Source organism: Calypte anna, chromosome 24, assembly GCF_003957555.1.
Source record: "Calypte anna isolate BGI_N300 chromosome 24, bCalAnn1_v1.p, whole genome shotgun sequence".
Classification (NCBI taxonomy): Eukaryota; Metazoa; Chordata; class Aves; order Apodiformes; family Trochilidae; genus Calypte; species Calypte anna.
The window spans coordinates 2,824,967-2,843,176 of NC_044269.1; the positions used below are offsets into that span (position 1 = coordinate 2,824,967).

An 18,210-nucleotide genomic window follows, 5' to 3' on the forward strand; every position below is an offset into this window, starting at 1 on the left:
TTCGCCAAGTGTGTGCTCAGCTGGGTGTCAGATACAAAAACCAGGCATCCTCTGCTGCCACTAAACAGGGAAGACACAATACCTTAAGTGGCCTGGAGGACGTTTCTGTCTGAGAAGAGCAGATTAAGGAAATTTATCAGCAAAATGTTTTAAAGAAAAGCTTTTCAATGGAGAAGATTGGAGCCTGGCTCATGGAGATAGGGGGAGAGGATCTCATGTGAGGAGCAGGGTGAGACGTGTGACAAAGACATAAATGCAGGATGTGAACCATGCAGAGAATTGAATTGTCAGCAGTTCAGGAGAGGTGAGCAGCAAGAACAGAGAGCAAGGACACAGGCAAGGCCTAAAGGTCAGGAGGAAAAGCTTCTACACAGAAAAGAGATGCAAAGAAGGAACACTGCAGCCATGAAAGCCAACGTACGTGCTGATCTCCTGCTGTCCACAAATTAGAACTGCTTGCCATTTAACCTCACAGAATCACAGAATCCTTGGGGTTGGAAGGGACCTCGAAAGATCATCTAGTCCAACCCCCCCTGCCAGAGCAGGGCCACCTAGAGCACTTCGCATAGGAACGTGTCCAGGCGGGTTTTGAATGTCTCCAGTGAAGGAGACTCCACGACCCCCCTGGGCAGCCTGTTCCAGGGCTCTGTCACCCTTACAGGAAAAACATTTTTTCGAATATTCAACTTGAACCTCCTGTGCTCCAATTTACACCCATTACCCTTGTCCTATCACTGGTCACCACTGAGAAGAGCCTAACTCCATCTCCCTGACACTCACCCCTTACATATTTGAAAACATTGATGAGGTCACCCCTCAGTCTCCTTTTCTCCAAACTAAAGAGACCCAGCTCCCTCAGCCTTTCCTCATAAGGGAGATGTTCCACTCCCTTAATCATCTTAGTAGCTCTGCGCTGGACTCTTTCAAGCACTTCCCTGTCCTTCTTGAACTGAGGGGCCCAGAACTGGACACAATACTCCAGGTGCGGCCTCACCAATGCAGAATAGAGGGGGAGGAGAACCTCTCTTGACCTACTAACCACCCCCTTTCTAATGCACCCCAGGATGCCATTGGCCTTCTTGGCCACAAGGGCACATTGCTGGCTCATGGTCATCTTCTTGTCTACCAGGACCCCCAGGTCTCTTTCACCTACACTGCTCTCCAGCAGGTCAGCCCCCAACCTATACTGGGCCATCGTGTTGTTCTTCCCCAAATGCAAAACTCTACACTTCCCCTTGTTGAATTTCATCATGTTTCTCCCTGCCCAACTCTCCAGCCTAAGTCTCTCTGAATGGCAGCACAGCCTTCTGGTGTGTCAGCCACTCCTCCCAGCTTAGTGTCATCAGCAAACTTGCTGAGGGTACACTCTATACCCTCATCCAAGTCTTTGATGAAGATATTGAACAACACCGGTCCCAGTACCGACCCCTGAGGGACTCCACTGGTCACACACCTCCAACCAGATTCTGCCCCATTGACTACAACTCTCTGACTCCTTCCTCTCAACCAGTTCCTGATCCACCTCACTGTTTTCAACTGCAAACAATACCTGATGCTGCAGAGAAGTGAATCCTTCCCTACATAACAGTGATGTTTTATGTAGCAAAAATATATTAGTTCTTTGTGTACCAGAGCAAGAGATTAAATAACCCTTAAATTTATGAAGTTACAAGTACATCCCACATCAATTACTGTCCTTTTTGGAAAGAATACATTGCCTGCTTTTCAACAAGTGTTGCCACCACATTAGTACAAATGAACATCAGTATTTCAAGATTAAATGCATTTTTCAGACTTGAATGGAAGTAGTATTTTTTTATGGCTGGCACTTCCACCCCTTTAGTCACCCAGTAAGTGTTTTTTAACAGCTCTACAGAAAGCTCTCTCCACTTTCTTTGAAAAATGTACAGTGAATACACTTCAGGCAGCCTAACTACAACTGAGGTTTTGAAAAGTTATCTGAAAAGGTTGGTATAATTTGGACATACCATCAATCACAGCAGTGTCACTGTTGTCCATCAGCTCAATAGTTTTGAAAGCTGGTAAAGTCTTCAGTGGATGATTGGACACAGCTGAAACAAAAATTAAAAGTTTGAGAATAAAAAAAGGCATATGTTCAGCCAGCAAGATGGTTCAGTTAAACAGAGAGCCTGATGCATGCCCCAGGTGTTACAGATATGCATATTTTTAGCAAATGGCGTGCCAAGAAAAGCCCAAGACTTACTATAAGAGAATGATTCTGTACCTTCTGCACTGACTATTGAACTGGCAGGGTTTATGTTTGCTTCAAAATGGTCAGAGGCTGCCAAAAGGAAAGAAAAAAAAGAAGTTAAATGAACTATTTTAATTCCAGATATGCTGTCATTCCAAATTTTTCCAGGCAAATAATCTAACTGTAGGATGCTATGTGCATATTTCTGGACTGTGCCATCTGGCCTTTACCACACCTGAGGGAGTTTAGAATGCCAGTCACGAACAAACCAACTTAGCAGGAGCAAAAGGCAACTCAAGATTTAATCAACTGTTAGGCAAGAATCATCTTTCCTTATTTTTTTTTTTTTTCCAATGAGCAATTTCAGTCATCTGTAAATATCCTTCAAAGTTATCTCATGGAGGAATCTATTTAGAACTGATATACAAACCCAAATCCTTTCCAAATATAACACTGAGTGAGTAACAAGCTTTTTTTTTTCCTTTTTTTACTTTTTACTTTTACTTCTCATTCTGACACAATGCACAAGGACACCACGTGTGCAGGTTTTTAAACCCCGCTTAACGAGTTCTCTTATCTCCCAGTAATTATTCCTCAAGAAGTACTTTCACTATCTAATTTACTCATCATACTTACAGCTTTGTAACAAGTCCTGCATACTCTCCAGGGCAGTGGCAGCTTTCATTTCAAGACAGTGGGCAAAGCAGCTTAAAGCTTTGCTACGGACCACGGGTGCTTTGTCTGAACAGCGACCAAATATCATCACCTGCACTAAAAACTTGTGCTTCAGAAACTTCTGCTGCTCCAGGGACAAGGAGCTGCCTGTGTTTCTCTCTGGCACATCCAACAAAGCTAATGCTACATCCAGAGCAAACACTCTGTAGGCAGTCTGGAAGGAAAAAGCACACAAGATGCTCTGTTGGGGTAAGCAAAGACACAGGCAGTGCCTACTCGGTTTATCCCCTTTTAGGGACCATTAATAACAAGGATGCTATTCAGTAATGATATCGAGCTCTTCCTCTTCCTGTGTCTGGACCATGGAGCATCCAAGGGATGTACTTACTTTAGTGTTACGTGAGTATTTGTAAAGCCAAGCAATGAAGTCAGCAAACTCTGTAGCAGGGAGTTTGTTCAGCAAATTCACCACGGCCTGTGCAGCGTGTGTGCGATAATCAGCCTTATCTGGGACCTGAAAAACAAGGGCAACAGCACAGGTTGATAGCTCAACACCCTGCTCTAGAAGCCAGAGTGGCACTTCAGGGCTGGAGATAAAAGAGTTTTGATTTGATGAGGTGATACAGTCACATCCAGCAGTGACTGGGAGTCCTTCAGCTGTGGGAATGCTGAGCGTACCTTAGTGCAGATGTGCTGCAGTAATATTCTGAGAACAGGAAAAACAACTTCTTTCAGGTCATCTGTCACTGAACTGTGCAGAAGAAACACAAGCAGATTTTAATAGGGCTGTCTGTAAAGATGAATAAACACCAAGTCGAGGACATTCCTTCTGAGTTGTGTTTCAGAAGTCAGGGTAAGTGCACATTCTAGAATCACAAACATTAATGTAACAGGGGCTGGGCAGGGAGCAGACTTGTTTATTTTCTACATCAACCTGGCTTTGCAGGTAGAAAACATTTCCTCCAACACCCTTCTACAGTTAGGATGGCAACATGAAAAGCTTCTTTATTCTTATCTAGTTATGATATGTTGTCTGGGTATCTCTGCACAAACTACACTTTCCCACAACACAGACCCCCACGTGGGGAATAATAAACATAGGCAGGATTTAAGGAGGAGAAAACAAAAAGCAAAGGAGAAATGAGCTTAATATTAATCTTCTGTCTTCTGTATAATACTTTGTAGCAAACAAGACCTGAAAAACTAACACAAAGCAAAACACAGAAGTTGTCCCTTCCACTCACTGCCTCTCTTCTTTCCAACAGCATCTTCTATCCCCTGTGCCAGCAATCAGTGAATTCCCAATTACAGACATTTTAATTAAATCTCATTTGCACAAACAGCTTCAAAGAGTGACAGTTTGTCTCCTCCCTTTATCAACTGAAGAGTAAAGCAAAGGCATGGCAGAAGGAAGAGCAGTCATACCCAGAAAGGGCAGTGCCAGATCTCTGTACTTCACCTGATGAATTTTATAGCCTGATTCCTGGCACTGATCACAGCTGGTGTGATTGCAAGGGCTGCTTGTCTGGAACCCACACCACTTTCCACCATCAGAATGACACTGAGGATTCGCTGGAAGACACAGCGAAGGATCTAGAAAAGAAAAGATTATTTTCAAGCTGGGCAGATGTTCAGGCACATGTCAGGCTTGTGTGTGCTAAGCTCCAGGCTTTCCTGACTAGACAGCTGCTCATCCCCTGGCTTGCTAGCTCAGAACTAGTTCAGGTTGGTTTTGCAGAGGCAGGCAAACACAGCAGCAGCACAGGCACACCCAGAGTTCAAAAGCCCCATCCACAGAGATAAGTGGGAGATGACAAGGTGTGCTCGACAATTCCACAAAATAAAAAAGATGTAAAGCTGTAGACACACTGCTGGTAGAACTGGATGTTCCAGGATGACAGAATATTCTCTGAAGGAGAATCAGCCCCAGCTCACCACCATCTGCGCATAACCCTTCCCCATCAGGCTTCGCTGCCACAGTACCCTCCCAAGCAGTGCTGCAGCTCCATCTAGCAGGAAAACAAGAGAATTCCAGGCAAAAACAGTAACCTGGTATTCTCTCTCTTCTTAAGACACATAAATGCCACTGTACCCACCCTCTGCTATTGATTCATTTGCCTCAGGAGTCACTGGAACAGTGTACAAACCAAAAAGCATCTTGCCTCTGGCCCAGCAAACACACCCACAGGCAGAGGGAGTAAAAGTAATGTAGTAAGTTAAAAAACGTGCAAACAAAAATGATAAGCAGAGAAGGGGAGGAACAACCACTCCTTTTCAGTAAAGCAGTGAGAATTTTAAAGATTTTGCCCAACTTCTACCTTATCTTCTGTACCATGTAAAGGGGAACACAGTAATCGCAGTCCATAATAGGCCAGCTCAGGAAGGTACTTGGCTTGATTAATGTTCCTAAGCAAAAGAAAGCAAAGAAATGTTTTTATCTCTCATCAGAGAAACATTTACTACAGCTGTTACAACTCACTGTGCTCACTGACTGGAAAACATTCAATATTCACTAAATGCTGTTTACTGTTAGCTAGGTGGAACACGTTCTAATTATCTTTAGCAAAATAAATCATTGCTTTCGTTTTCATGTAAACAGGATAACAGCAACACAGGCACTGGGAGCTTTACTTGTCCAAAGCACTGTATAAATTATAAACTATTTGCTCACATTGCTGCTGAAAACTCCAACTCCTGTATCACTGGCTCAAAGTGTGCTATTTCAACAAAGACCTGCAAGGAAACACAGCCAAGCTCAGCTCCTGTAGCTATGCTCTGCATCCACCAGAAGTTTGGTTTAGGGGACATAAGGTTCCTAGAGTTGAAGTTTACTACCTGCAGGCAGTTCTGCACACACTGAGGCTCTTCTTTGAGGGAGAACTTGGAGAGAAGCCTTAAAAAGTTCTTCAGAAGCAGGAAGATTGCATTGCGAATTTGGAGAAGATCATCTGTTGAAAAGTAAATATTTTCACAGTCCTCTTCCTCCTCTTCCAGGATTTCTTCCATCTGTATGTGTGGAAAAGAGAAAAAGCACCATCCTGTCCCACAGCACTGGCTGACCTGTGCTGCACACTTTGGTGCTTCACAGAGTTCTCAGGCAGGTCCTGCATGATTTCACATCTGAAATTCTAAATCTTTTTTTTTTTCAGATTATTTAACACACTTAACAGTGGGGGGGAAAAACTCCAAAACAGACAGGAAGAGGAAAGCTGGGTAACAAAAAAAAAAAAAGAAAGCTCAACACAATCTGTTGTCATTTTGAAGGATAAACTCCATCAGAAATTAAGACAATCTGAATTCTAATATAATACTTGAGGATTCATCTCAAGTAATTCCCATTGTGCCTGTGCCCTTCCTCCCTTGCTTGTCACCCTGTGGCTCTGATGTTCTCTCAGGATTTCTGATGCATAATCCTCAATTCTGTTAAAAATAAAATCATCTAAATGGTAGAAGGAGCAGCTGAGCACAGCTACCCAAGGCATTTATCCTTTAATTTCCCATCAGTAAGCTGGCAAGGAAATGCAAATGCCTCTTGCAAGCTGGTCCCATGCTAACTTAAGGTCTCTTGAAGAAGCTCATATAAATTAATTTCTCCCTCTGCTACTGAGCTTTCTAACAATATGGCAGGGACAAAAAAGCTGTATTTTCTCTGTTAGTCAGCAGCCAGGGAACTGCAGCTACTGGTGAATCATCAGCTACCTCTGAAATTCCTAGTAATAAGGAGAAAGGATAAAGAGCACAGCTGAACTGCTGAATAAAAGGTTAAAAATTTTAAAAAGGGGTGAAAAAGGAGAAGATTATCACACTGACCTATAAGTGAAATAGCTTGCTGACAGTTTGCTTATTAATAGAGATTTATATCTGGAAAAATTACACAAAGACCTTACATTGTCATTCCTGTATGGTTTTCCCTTCTTTCTGTTTCTTCTTGCATTGGTCTGGGAGCTCTGAGCCTGTGACTTCTTTCTTTTCCTCATCAGATCTGGTTCTTGGGGCCAACATTTTGTCAGGGTGTGAAGACATTTATCAAACATCACTTGGTGGAACAGTTGGTTGGCTACACTGCCTGCCCAGGAAAGACAACATCAGCCAGACATAATACAGAGGGAACACTGAATCACTCACTGCCCACCTCTCCATTTGCTTCAACAGGGAAATAAAGGGCCAGGACAAAAACACTGTCCTAAAAAAAGTTGAGGGCAAGAAGAAAGAATTGTTTGAACAAAGCCAAACTGCATCAGGTCATCAGCAATGACCTCCAGTAGGCTCAGCAGCTGACTGGCCCCTTCTATCTCATAACGTGGTGCATGGCAAAGATCAGCAAAACTCCAGCTGCTCATTACTTTTAACAATTATTTGAGAGTTCACAAATGAACCTGTTCAAAAGCGCAGTGAACTCCTCTCTGGTTACAGAGCAGGAACAAGGGGAATGTGATCCCAGGAGACTGCAGGCAGATCAAGGAAACAGTTCCAAAGCCCCCACTGGCCCTACCTGGAATTCTTGTAATTGAAGGAAAGCCCATTTTTCCTGAACAATGTTTTATCCAGCAATGGGGAGGCACATCCTGTGGCTTACCTGGGATTTCCAGCAGTAGGAAGTACAGCCCAGCTGCATGAAGAGCATAAACCCTCTGCTCTGCATCAGCTCTCCTGTGCTGGCATGCCTGGACAAAGTGATGCAACACAGCCACCAAAGTGCTGGGAGAGAAGCTGTTCTCAGAAAAGAAGGTCCAGATATTCTGAGGCAAAACACATTAGTGATTAGTGATAAATCCCATAACAACATGGCTCTCTGCTAGTGAGATTTAAACAGCTCATACTGCCAACAAACCCTTAGGTATATAATACATGTATAGCAATTTTACAAGCTGGGAGAGGGTAGGTTTAGGTTTTGGAAGAAATTCTTTAGTGTGAGGTTGGTGAGACACTGAACAGGTTGTCCAGGGAAGTTGTGGCTGTCCCATCCAACACAAGGCCAGGTTGGATGGGGCTTGGAGCAACCTGGTCCCTGCCCCTGGGAGAGAGCTGGAAGGACATGATGCTTAAGGTCCCTTCCAACCCATGCCATTCTATGATACATAGAGAAATATATTTTTAATAATTGCTATTGAGTATAATACATAAGTATACAATTTAATAATAATTATTATAATTGAGGAATATGTATTTAATGGTTGTTATGGTGTCTAACACTACACATTACGTTACAGATATATTTTCAAACTCGGGAATAGCTTTGGGCACACAGGGCCAGCACAGTTCAGTGCAGCCTTGGACTATTCTGTGAATTCCCGTGCAGAACAGACCCAAATAACAGAATATGGACCGGGTCTCACCTCCCTCTTCTCCTGCTCCTCAGTGAACGGAGACAGCGCCTGGTAGAGGCGGGTGAAAGCCCCGAGCCCCTCTGCCGTGATCTCCTCTGCTGTGCGGGGATCCAGCGGTTCGGTGTCAGTGAAATCCAGCTCCCAGACGGTGCTGACCCAGGCTGAAAAACAAAAAAACCCAAAAATAAAACCCCACGCCGGTACCGCTCCGCTCAACCGGCGACTTCCACCCCAGATCCGTCTGCCCCCCCCCACGCACACCTCAGCCCACCCCGCACCTTGCCCGACATCCCGCAGCCTCCACCCGTCCAGGCCGCTCTCCAGCCCGATTGCCGCCGCCATCTCCGCCGTCGCCGAACCTTTCGAACCGGCCAATCGCGCGCTGCCGCCTCCCGCAGCCAATCCCCGAGCCCCCGGAACCGGACGGAACCCCCCCCCTTTCCCGCACACACACACACATACACACAGACAGACACACAGACACACGTACAGACAGACACACGCACACCCCAACCGGAACGGAGGGGTTGGACCGAGCTTGCGCGCTCTGCGGGGCCCGGAGCGGGACGGCAGCGATCGAGCGGGGGTAGCACCGGGGTGGCGGGGGGGTGAACCCACCCGCTCGCCCGCCCCGGGCTCCCGGTTCGGGGTGATCGGGGAAGAGACGGACAGACAGACGGACGGACAGACAGACAGACCCCGGGCCGCAGGGTCCCACCGCCCCCGCCCCGCATCGCTGCCGCATTGCGGCCGCCCCCGCCCCGCCCGGTAGCCCCCTCCTCTGTGCCCGGGGTCTGTCCGCCTGCCCGCTGCCATGAGCTTCTTCGGGTTCGGGCAGAGCGTGGAGCTGGAGCTGGTGCTGAGCGACCAAGAGAGCCGGCGTCGGGTGGAGCACAAGACGGAGGAAGGCAAGAAGGAGAAATACTTCCTCTTCTACGACGGGGAGACGGTCTCCGGAAGGGTCGTCCTCAGCCTCAAGTACCCCAACAAGCGCTTGGAGCATCAGGGCATCAAAGTGGAGTTCATCGGGCAGATCGGTGAGCGGGGAGAGGGGACAGGGCCTGCCGGTACCCAGCATCCCTTCCCGGGGGCATCCCTGCCTCGGAGCATCCCTTCCTTGGGGGGCATTCCTTTCCCGGGGGGCATCCCTTTCCCGGGGGCATCCTCGGGTACCACTCTCTGCACGGGTTGTTCTTGCAGCCACCCGTCCTCCATGCTCTGGGATGGAGCCCCGGCGGAAGGGTGGAAGCTCCATTCCTTTTCCAGGTCATTGTTGTCTCGTCCTATTTTCTCCCTCCTGCTCACTCACCAATGTCAGCACACGCTCGGGGAAATTTGACTTCCATCCTGCAAGCACAGGTCCCAGCCTGGACATCCTAGCAACGTCTTTATACGAGCTGTCTGTTTGCATTTCTCATGTGCCTATTGACTCGGTTAGGGGAGCAGAGGCTCTGCTGAGGGCAGTAAATCAGGAGGATTTGGCTGTACATCTTGAATCATCTTCCTAGCCCTACCCCACAGAGCCTTTTACCTGTCTAGATCAGCTTTCTATGGGCACGGCTCAGCTGATTCCATTTTTATTCTCCTATTCTTTGACTCTGGATCCCTGCACAGTATGTCGGGGGACTTCAAAACTTGTGGTTATCAGTGTGTAAACAATTTAATATTTCCTGTTCTTTCAGAGGAAAGGTAGCTGCCACACCCACTCTTCCATCTGAATGGAGTTGTCTGTGTTTCATGGACATGCCAGAGTCCTACGAGCTGAAATAAGTTCAGGATGTTCCCAGGGATGCAACTGAGCTCAGGTTGTGTGCTGCCTCATGTCCCTGTCCCTCCATCCTGGGGTTTAACCCTCAAAATCACAGCACAAGCTGTGGGCCTTCAGCCTTTGCATTGCAAATCATGAGGTGCAGGGAAGGGAACTCGAGGTTTTCCCACCTGATTGAACTGCTGTGTAAGATCTCTGCTGGCCTCCTTGTGCCTTTGGAAAGAACAGGGAGAGGACAGGCAGGGGTGCACCTGAAATGATGGTGTCAGTCAGCCCATTAATCAATTTATGGCCTCCTTGTATTTGAGTATGGTCATCAGTGGAAATTAAGCATGAACTAAGCTTCCTGCTCTTCTCTGTCTCCTCTCTGTTGCCTCACCTGCTTCTGATTCCCCATTTTGAAGGCTTTTCAGACATATTTAGAGTAGCTGCTCTGCATTCACATAGTTGCCCAAGCAGGGTGTGTTAGGAGCTGCTGTGGCTCCATGCAAGTCTTTTCTCCTTGCCCATCACGCCACTTTAATGAAGCACTGATGTTTGTCCTGCTGATGGCACTTCCTTAATGCTTTCCATCTCAGCCCAGCTTGCCATAAATTCCAATTTTCCACTGCCACAAGGTCAGTATCTAGATGAGCAGTTAGTCAAATTGGAGTTTGTTTTATTTATGTCACCTGCCAGCCCAGCTTGGTGGCAGTTCCTGTTCTGCGTGAGGGGTGCTCTGGTGCCAATTATTTCCATTACAGAGACAAGGTGAGCAAAGGGGTGTAAGAAACACATAACTTAGAGCTGAAATCTCATTATGCATCTCAAGAAGGAGAGAACCAAGTCTCCTTGCAGTTCCTGAAGGCTGCTGCTACCTCTCAGAAGCCTTCTCTGCAGAGTTTAGTGCTGACAGTGAGCTTGTGTGTTATGTGGCTGTCTGATGACTTAGGTTTTTGTTTCCTCATCTAAAGTCTATCAGATTGGCTAAGGCTTTACCTTTTCAGAAGGACTGTGTGGGTGGCCTGTAGTCACACAGCTCACGCACAAGGTTGGGAAGGACAGGTTTCATTGATGGTTGTGTGTCATGCAGAGCTGTTCATGCAAATCACTGAGTTTTACGTTGCTGTTGCTTTGACTAAGGGAGAAAACTTGGGGCAAATGTAGAGGAAATTGTATGAGGAAACCTGTAGACTTTTCCTGCTGATGCAAGGAGGTTGTGGGGAAAACTGAAGCAATGTGACCATGTTGCTCTTCCCTCCTGGGTGCTCATGTTGTGTTACTCAGGGTCCATGGTGTTTTTCCTCTCTTTATGGTGGCAATACCTTTGGCCTGGAATACTGTGTAGAAAATTATCCAAAGGGAACACGTGAGCTGCTGTCTCCTTTTCTCAGTCTGAATGGAATAAATATTGATAATAAAAGACCCATGTCACTCTAAGGCAAGCCAACATGGTTTGCTGTAGTAGGTGAGGCTCTGTGGACCTCTTCCCTCCTATTTCAGGCAGGAAAGTTCTGTCCTGGTAGGTTGTCTGAACAGTGGTGAAGGAAGCAGTGACCTAGACAAGAGAGTTGCTTGCACCTGTGAAATCTCTTGCCTTTCCTCACTGTGTCATGTGGGATTAACATTGCTGCTCAACCTGGATTTATGTCTTCTAGAACTCTACTATGACCGAGGAAACCACCATGAGTTTGTGTCTCTGGTCAAAGACCTGGCCCGTCCTGGGGAATTCACTCAACCACAGACATTTGACTTTGAATTCACACATGTGGAGAAACCTTACGAGTCCTACACGGGGCAGAATGTGAAGTTGAGGTGAGTCTCCTCCCTTTGCTGTTCCCACCTCTTGGTTCTGCACAGTATGCAAATACTGGTACTTACTGTGATGATACTGGAGTGCAGCATCCCTTCCCAGGCATCCCTGAAAGCTTATAATGTAACTCCAAGTGCATTTTGGTGAGCTGAGTCGTGAAAGGCTGCCTTTGAGGGCTCTACTTTTATGCTTCAGTCTCTGGGGGGACATTTTTGCTGTCATGTAATCAATCTTTTCAACTTCAATAAGCTGTTCCTTGGATCCCCAGAGTAGTGCTTAGGTAACTGAGGCTGACATATATGTGAAAGCTTAAAGAAATCTTAGAAGTGAGCCTGCTTTTCTATGGGAGAATTCCCTGCTGTCTTCTCCAACACGGGGTACTGGCTGCTCCAGAAGCCAGGGTACCCCTAAGACTGCTTGGGTAGCCCAGTCCAAGACTCCATGTGTACAACTCTACGTGTACAACTCTACTAAGAGGAGGATTCTGCTTGCAGGTATTTCCTCCGAGCAACTGTGAGCCGCAGACTGAACGATGTGGTGAAGGAGATGGACATAGTTGTGCACACCCTGAGCACCTACCCAGAGCTCAACTCCTCCATTAAGATGGAGGTGGGGATTGAGGACTGCCTGCACATCGAGTTTGAGTATAACAAGTCCAAGTAAGTGTCTCAAGAGCAGCCAGTGGCTGTTGGGAACCATCTGCTACAATGGGACAGCTTGGTTTGGAAGCCTGAGGCACGTGCCTTGCATGTGACCCTCAAAGGAATTCTTTGTTCTTGCACTCCAGTGAGGCTGGAAGACAGTTCAGATTCTGGTTGAGGATCTTCCTTGCCCATAGATATGGTCTCTGGACCAAGGAGTGGGAAACCATGTCTGTGCCTTACTGGGTTTGGAGGCTTTTGCTGTTGCAGTGGTTTCTTGCAGGTATTCTGTCTGAAATTCCATTTTTTAATTCATCTGATCATGCCACAAGCTCTTGTCAATTTCCAGAAGATAGCTGGAGGAAAGATGAAGTGCTGTTTACAGCAGCTTGGTGGAGGTGGTTGATAACACCATCTGAAATTTACAGCTGGGGTCAGGGATAGGAGCAAAGAGCCTGGAGAAGCAAGTTCCTGCTCTTCAGTCTTGAAGTCCTGGTCTGCTGCTCAGTGTGTGATTGCAGTGCTTCCTTCCTTCATCTCCTAGGTACCATCTAAAAGATGTGATTGTTGGGAAGATTTACTTCCTGCTGGTGCGAATCAAGATCAAACACATGGAGATTGATATCATCAAGAGAGAAACAACAGGGACAGGACCCAACGTTTATCATGAGAATGACACAATAGCAAAATACGAGATCATGGATGGGGCACCTGTGAGAGGTGAGAAGGCAGAGGAACCCTGCAGAATTCCTCTTCTGGAGTCTTTTGGGCTGGGAATATGAGTCCTGAAGTATCTCCTGCTGAATCTGTGTGGTTAGTAGTGACATGTATCCTACTTCACTGATGGACTCAAGGCAATTTACATGGGTGATTAAGTATGATCCCCTTCCACCTCTGGTATGGTGAGGGGAAATTGAGGCATAATGGGTTGCAATAACTTAATTCTTTCGATGAAGCAGTGGCAGAATCAGGAATAGATGTTAATTCACTGCTGGCATGGGCCACCAGCTGGCATTGCTGCAGTATGGAGCAGAAAGATGGTGTTGTAACTCTGTGCCAATCTCCTGTGCCACTTCTTTTCCAGTTCCACTGCCCAGCAGAGTCACCTGCCAGAGAAAATGTCACCTTACTCATTTTTTCCTGCAGTGCTGTCTTGATGCAAGTCATAAATTAGTCCTGGGCTGTTAAAGTGGAGTTGGAATAGTTGTCAGCAAGGGCAGGATCTGGCTGTGGAACACACGTCCTGATTTTTTCAAAGGAGTTGAGATCTCTTAGTTCAGTTGTGGAAATGATCACAGAGCTGGTGGCCTGGTGAAATTTTGTTTTGCTGATGCTCTTCCAGTTGATAACTGTGTGTCCTGCCTCTGCTGATGGTTCTGTACACTTTGTAGGTGAGTCCATTCCCATCAGACTCTTTCTGGCTGGCTACGAGCTGACTCCAACAATGAGGGACATCAATAAGAAGTTCTCTGTGCGTTATTACCTCAATCTGGTGCTGATTGATGAGGAAGAGAGACGCTACTTTAAACAGCAGGTGAGAAACTGAGCTGTTAAAGTTTTCCTTGGACATAGTAAGGAGTGTCCAGAGTGGCCAGAAGGAAAGATCCACCCAGGTCAGATGTGCGTGGTGGTGGGGATGGATGTAGAAGGTGCCCACCTGGGACTTTTCCACCCTGTTGCTCTGTGGTGGTGATGAACTCCAATAGGATAGAGCTGCCCTGGGTCTGCTCAGATCCTGGGGTGGAGTGCTTTGCCCAAATCTTCAGGCAGGCTTCATGGTCTCTGCTTGCCACTGAGGCAAACACAAGGCACCACACAAGGCTGGAAGCTGCCAGCATGGGGCCAGAAGGAAAGATCCACAAAGGTCAGATGTGCGTGGTGGTGGGGATGGACGTAGAAGGTGCCCACCTGGGACTTTTCCACCCTGTTTCTTTGTGGTGGTGATGAATTCCAATAGGACAGAGCTGCCCTGGGCATCCAGTGGTTGCCTTGGTGTGCTGACATTCTAGGGTGGAGTGTTTTGCCCAAATCTTCAGGCAGGCTTCATGGTCCCTGCTTGCCACTGAGGCAAACACAAGGCACCACACAAGGCTGTGGGTGGAAGCTGCCAGCATGGGGCCAGAAGGAAAGATCCACACAGGTCAGATGTGTGTGGTGGTGGGGATGGATGTAGAAGGTGCCCACCTGGGACTTTTCCAGGTTGCTCTGTGGTGGTGATGAACTCCAATAGGATAGAGCTGCCCTGGGCATCCAGTGGTTGCCTCGGTGTGCTCAGATTCTGGGGTGGAGTGTTTTGCCCAAATCTTCAGGCAGGCTGCATGGTGAGGCTTCTGCTTGCCACTGAGAGTGGCCTCACACAGAAGGCTGTGGGTGGAAGCTGCCAGCATGGGCTGAGCTCTCACTGGGTGGAAGCTGCTCCCCTGGTTGAGCCTTTGGGTTCGGGTGGGGCCAGGAGAAAGTCTCCCAAGCCCTGACAAGCCCTGCTTGGCTGTGTTCCTACAGGAGGTGGTGCTTTGGCGGAAAGGAGACATAGTGAGGAAGAGCATGTCCCACCAAGCAGCCATTGCCTCTCAGAGGTTTGAGGGGACCTCCTCACACAGTGAGGCCAAGCCCCCCAGCCAGCCTGCAGAGAACAACGGCCGGCAGTGAGAGGCCACGCAGAGGAAGGCTGCTGTGGAGCCACTGGGGACAGCAGCGACCAGGAGGAAGAAGGAAAAAAAAACAACAAACCAAACAAAAACACTTCAGAGACTTCACGAGAATAAATATCCGTTTTTTGACTTAATTCCTTTCTTCAAAGGACTCGTAGGGTGGGAAGGGGGTGGGGAGGGCAAGGCAAGCTGGAGCACTGGTTGAAGGTACCTCGGTGCTTCCCAATCAACTGCACTCCTCTGGGGTTGGGTTTGTGGAGATTTTGCTGTGCGGAGCTGCCTGATCTCCTCTTTGCCCCCAGAGCCCTTTTTTTTCAGGGCTGCAATGGGGAGGGAGAGAGCAAGTGAAGGCCAAAATCTGCTGCTTGCTTCCCAGCGGTGTGGAGGTTGCTTTGGGGCTGTATTAGGATGGATGTTCTTTTTCTTGCCTTTCTGAAACCCTGATGAGGAAAGAGGACACAGTGTGACCATGTCCTTGCTGTGCAGCACCCGTCTGCATCTGAAGGAGTTGTGGCTGCTGGGAGGGAGTGAGTAGGAGGAATGCAGAAGGAGGTGGCACAGGTTGGGCAAGGAGATGAAGGTCCCAGTGCTACTGGAGGGGGACATCAAGGCTCCTGGATGAGAGCAGTTCCTCCCTAGTCCTGTCCCAGCAGCTGCTTGAGTGCCCCTGAGGTTCAGTCTCTGATTGCTGTGCTCAGACAGGTCCCAGTTGCTGCTGCAGAATGGGGGCAGAGCAGGCATGAGAGCTCTAGAGAAGAGTTTTGGATGGAGATAAATAAATGGAGGCTCTCTTGGGAGTGGGCTTGGGCTGCCCTGTTCATGTCTGTGTCCTTAGGATGGAGCAGGCTTTGTGGCAGGGAACAGGCTTGTGGTGTTTTGTTTGATCCCTTCTGCCTGTGGGGTGGGGATCAGTAAGGACAGAAAGGAGATGCAGTTGTTGTAAGAAGCTCATGGTCTGATGAAGCCAAGCAGCAACTGGAAGGATAGTGGGGCTCTGATTCCAGACACACATTCCTGAGGCCTGAGATGAAGTCACCAGTGAGGTTTGAGGGTATTCCAAGAACTGGGAACCTGAATGTGGGTTGGTGGTTTTTTTTCTTCTTTTTTTAAAAATAAGCTTCTTTTATTCTTCAGCTAAGTAGAATCATGAAAACATTCCCAGAAGGGAATCATTCCTCCATTGAAAATTAGATGTGGTTTTGTAGACTTGATTGATTTAAGTCTGGAGAATATCCATCCTGTTTAGATGCCCTTCAAGGCAAGGTGGTTAGACCTCCTACCAGATAGAGAGATGAGCCTGCAGTAAATGCTGGGATATGAGCTCTGTCAAGTAGGATTTGTCTGAATTTCCCTGTGAGTTTATGGCTCACTAGGGTTTTATCCAGCTTCCTTTTGATGCTGGAGCATCCTCTGCCTCTGTCCTACAGCTGATTGTATAATAGTTATCTTGCAGCTGGGAAATGGAAGTATTTTCTGGTTTGTGTCGTGGAACAGTGCTGGAGGAGGAAGTGGAGCCTGGGTGGGAAGGGGAGCTTTTTATGTAGTAAGACAGCTACTGTATTTCAGTGATAAATGTGTGTTTCTGCTTGCCAAAGTAAGTTATCTTTTACTCACCACGTGTAAGGCTGTGGTTTTTTGTAGGGCTGGACAGTCTCGCTCTGTTGTAGAGGACACTAATGATCTCATACTGCTGAATACTTGTGTCACACCACGTTTCTGCTGTGTAGTAGTGAAGATGTGGCTTGCTTTTCTTTACATGAGAAGTCTGTGCCATGGGCTGGAGCCATGTCTTCCTAATACTGAAGCAAAAGCTGATTTAAGACAACTTCCCTGTTATGCCAGGCCAGGGGGGGGGTCACCTGCTGCAGGTCTCACATGGCAAAGGAATCTGGATGTTGCTTTTGACACCTCCTCTCCCCCTCTCTAGGGTGGAACCACCTGTGCTGTGGCAAAACACCATCTTTTAGAGACAAGCAAAGCTCCCACCAGGAGCCCCTGAGCAGACCATCTTTGCACAGCTGAGCTGAGCACAGCAGCACCCTGACTGTCCCCTGGCTTACCCTCAACTCCCATCTCACCTAGAATTTTTTTTTTTTCCTTGTCTATTCCTCTCGATTGTGGGCTTGGTGGTGGTCAAGAAATCCCATGGATGAAGAGGACTCTGCATTCCACAAGTGTTTTGTTTACTGGCCAGATAGCATCAGTACTGGATCTTAGACAGGAGTTGTCAGGAGAGTTCTGTTAAGCATCTGTTCATCACTTCTGGTGGGTTTACTTGGAAAATATTCATTACTGTTGGGTTGTTGTGTTATTTTGGTTTTTGGTTTTGTTTTTTTTCCTACTTGGTACCCCTCTCCCCACTGACCCTACTTGTGGAACAAGAATTTAGAAGTTGTCCCCATTTTTACCTAATCTGAAATGGACTATTCAACCTGTTACCCACTGTGTTTGTCTGGAGTGGAGCAGACATGCTGAGCATCTTCAGAGTGAAGTTGAAGCATAAGGTCACTCCAGGACAAGGTACTATAGAAAAGTGTTTCCTTAGCATGATAAGGGGCATGGATGGTCGTGTCCCCCTGAGCTGGGTGGTTCTGTTCAGTACTTGGGTCATTCCCTCTCTCCCGGGCAGTGTCAGGCAGGGGGGGAGTGTGCCAGAACTAAACCAAGCAGTGCAACCTGTAATTAAGCCTCTGCTGTGTTTACATGGTTCTTAATTCGTTGTCTTTTCAATGGCTGTATTTTAAAACTTGGTTTTTTTTGTCTCTCCAATTAAAAAGAGCCAGCCCTGGCTGTCAAATGCTGTGCATGAGTTTGTCTGATATGGCTTATACTGCCCAGCTTGGGTCTGCTTTTATTTTGTTTTGTTTTATGGTATTAAGACATTTTTCTGTAGTGCCATACTGTGCAACTCTCCAAACATGCTCGAGGAGTTTGTCCTTTGTTATCTTCTTGGTCTTCCTTTAATCTGTGTCACTCCTTAGAAACTGTGCTGGTGGAGGACCCACATAGCTTAAAAATTAGGAAGCTAGCTTGCTTTTCTTCTGTTTCCCTGATGTCAGTGCTCAAGTAATATGGGAAGTTTTGTACCTGAAGGATGTTAAGTGGCATCTGCTTTGCAGCAGTCAGGCTGGATGTGTATGTACA

General features: G+C 47.2%; 2 protein-coding genes across 4 annotated transcripts in view; one reads left to right on the forward strand and one right to left on the reverse strand.

Moving 5' to 3' along the window:
• Positions 1 to 8,728, reverse strand: part of NCAPD3 (non-SMC condensin II complex subunit D3) — a 25,687-nt gene extending 16,959 nt beyond the window's left edge. For 2 of the 3 annotated variants that reach the window (XM_030464688.1, XM_030464686.1), the window contains exons 1-13: positions 8,493 to 8,642; positions 8,224 to 8,375; positions 7,464 to 7,626; positions 6,775 to 6,953; positions 5,723 to 5,893; positions 5,559 to 5,620; positions 5,206 to 5,293; positions 4,347 to 4,480; positions 3,566 to 3,638; positions 3,276 to 3,401; positions 2,849 to 3,101; positions 2,225 to 2,302; positions 1,989 to 2,072 (exon numbers count right to left, since the gene is read on the reverse strand). In XM_030464688.1, coding sequence (XP_030320548.1) covers positions 1,989 to 2,072; positions 2,225 to 2,302; positions 2,849 to 3,101; positions 3,276 to 3,401; positions 3,566 to 3,638; positions 4,347 to 4,480; positions 5,206 to 5,293; positions 5,559 to 5,620; positions 5,723 to 5,893; positions 6,775 to 6,953; positions 7,464 to 7,626; positions 8,224 to 8,375; positions 8,493 to 8,556 — 1,627 coding nt within the window. In that variant the 5' untranslated portion in view covers positions 8,557 to 8,642. Of the gene's footprint in view, positions 1 to 1,988; positions 2,073 to 2,224; positions 2,303 to 2,848; positions 3,102 to 3,275; positions 3,402 to 3,565; positions 3,639 to 4,346; positions 4,481 to 5,205; positions 5,294 to 5,558; positions 5,621 to 5,722; positions 5,894 to 6,774; positions 6,954 to 7,463; positions 7,627 to 8,223; positions 8,376 to 8,492 lie in introns of all 3 variants that reach the window. The other variant, XM_030464687.1, reaches the window with a different exon arrangement.
• Positions 8,674 to 17,863, forward strand: VPS26B (VPS26, retromer complex component B). The gene is made up of 6 exons (XM_008491107.2): positions 8,674 to 9,251; positions 11,620 to 11,776; positions 12,269 to 12,433; positions 12,960 to 13,135; positions 13,807 to 13,949; positions 14,918 to 17,863. Exons 1-6 carry the CDS (start codon positions 9,029 to 9,031, stop codon positions 15,062 to 15,064), a joined length of 1,011 nt encoding a protein of 336 aa, XP_008489329.1. The 5' UTR covers positions 8,674 to 9,028; the 3' UTR covers positions 15,065 to 17,863.
• Positions 17,864 to 18,210: the final 347 nt, after the last annotated feature.

Excerpts from the sequence above, each read along its gene's own strand:
- VPS26B (XM_008491107.2), top strand. The coding sequence starts at position 9,029 with ATGAGCTTCTTCGGGTTCGGGCAGAGCGTGGAGCTGGAGCTGGTGCTG. Across the intron at positions 9,252-11,619 it reads GGAGTTCATCGGGCAGATCG|AACTCTACTATGACCGAGGA; the intron begins GTGAGCGGGGAG and ends TATGTCTTCTAG. Across the intron at positions 12,434-12,959 it reads TTTGAGTATAACAAGTCCAA|GTACCATCTAAAAGATGTGA; the intron begins GTAAGTGTCTCA and ends TTCATCTCCTAG.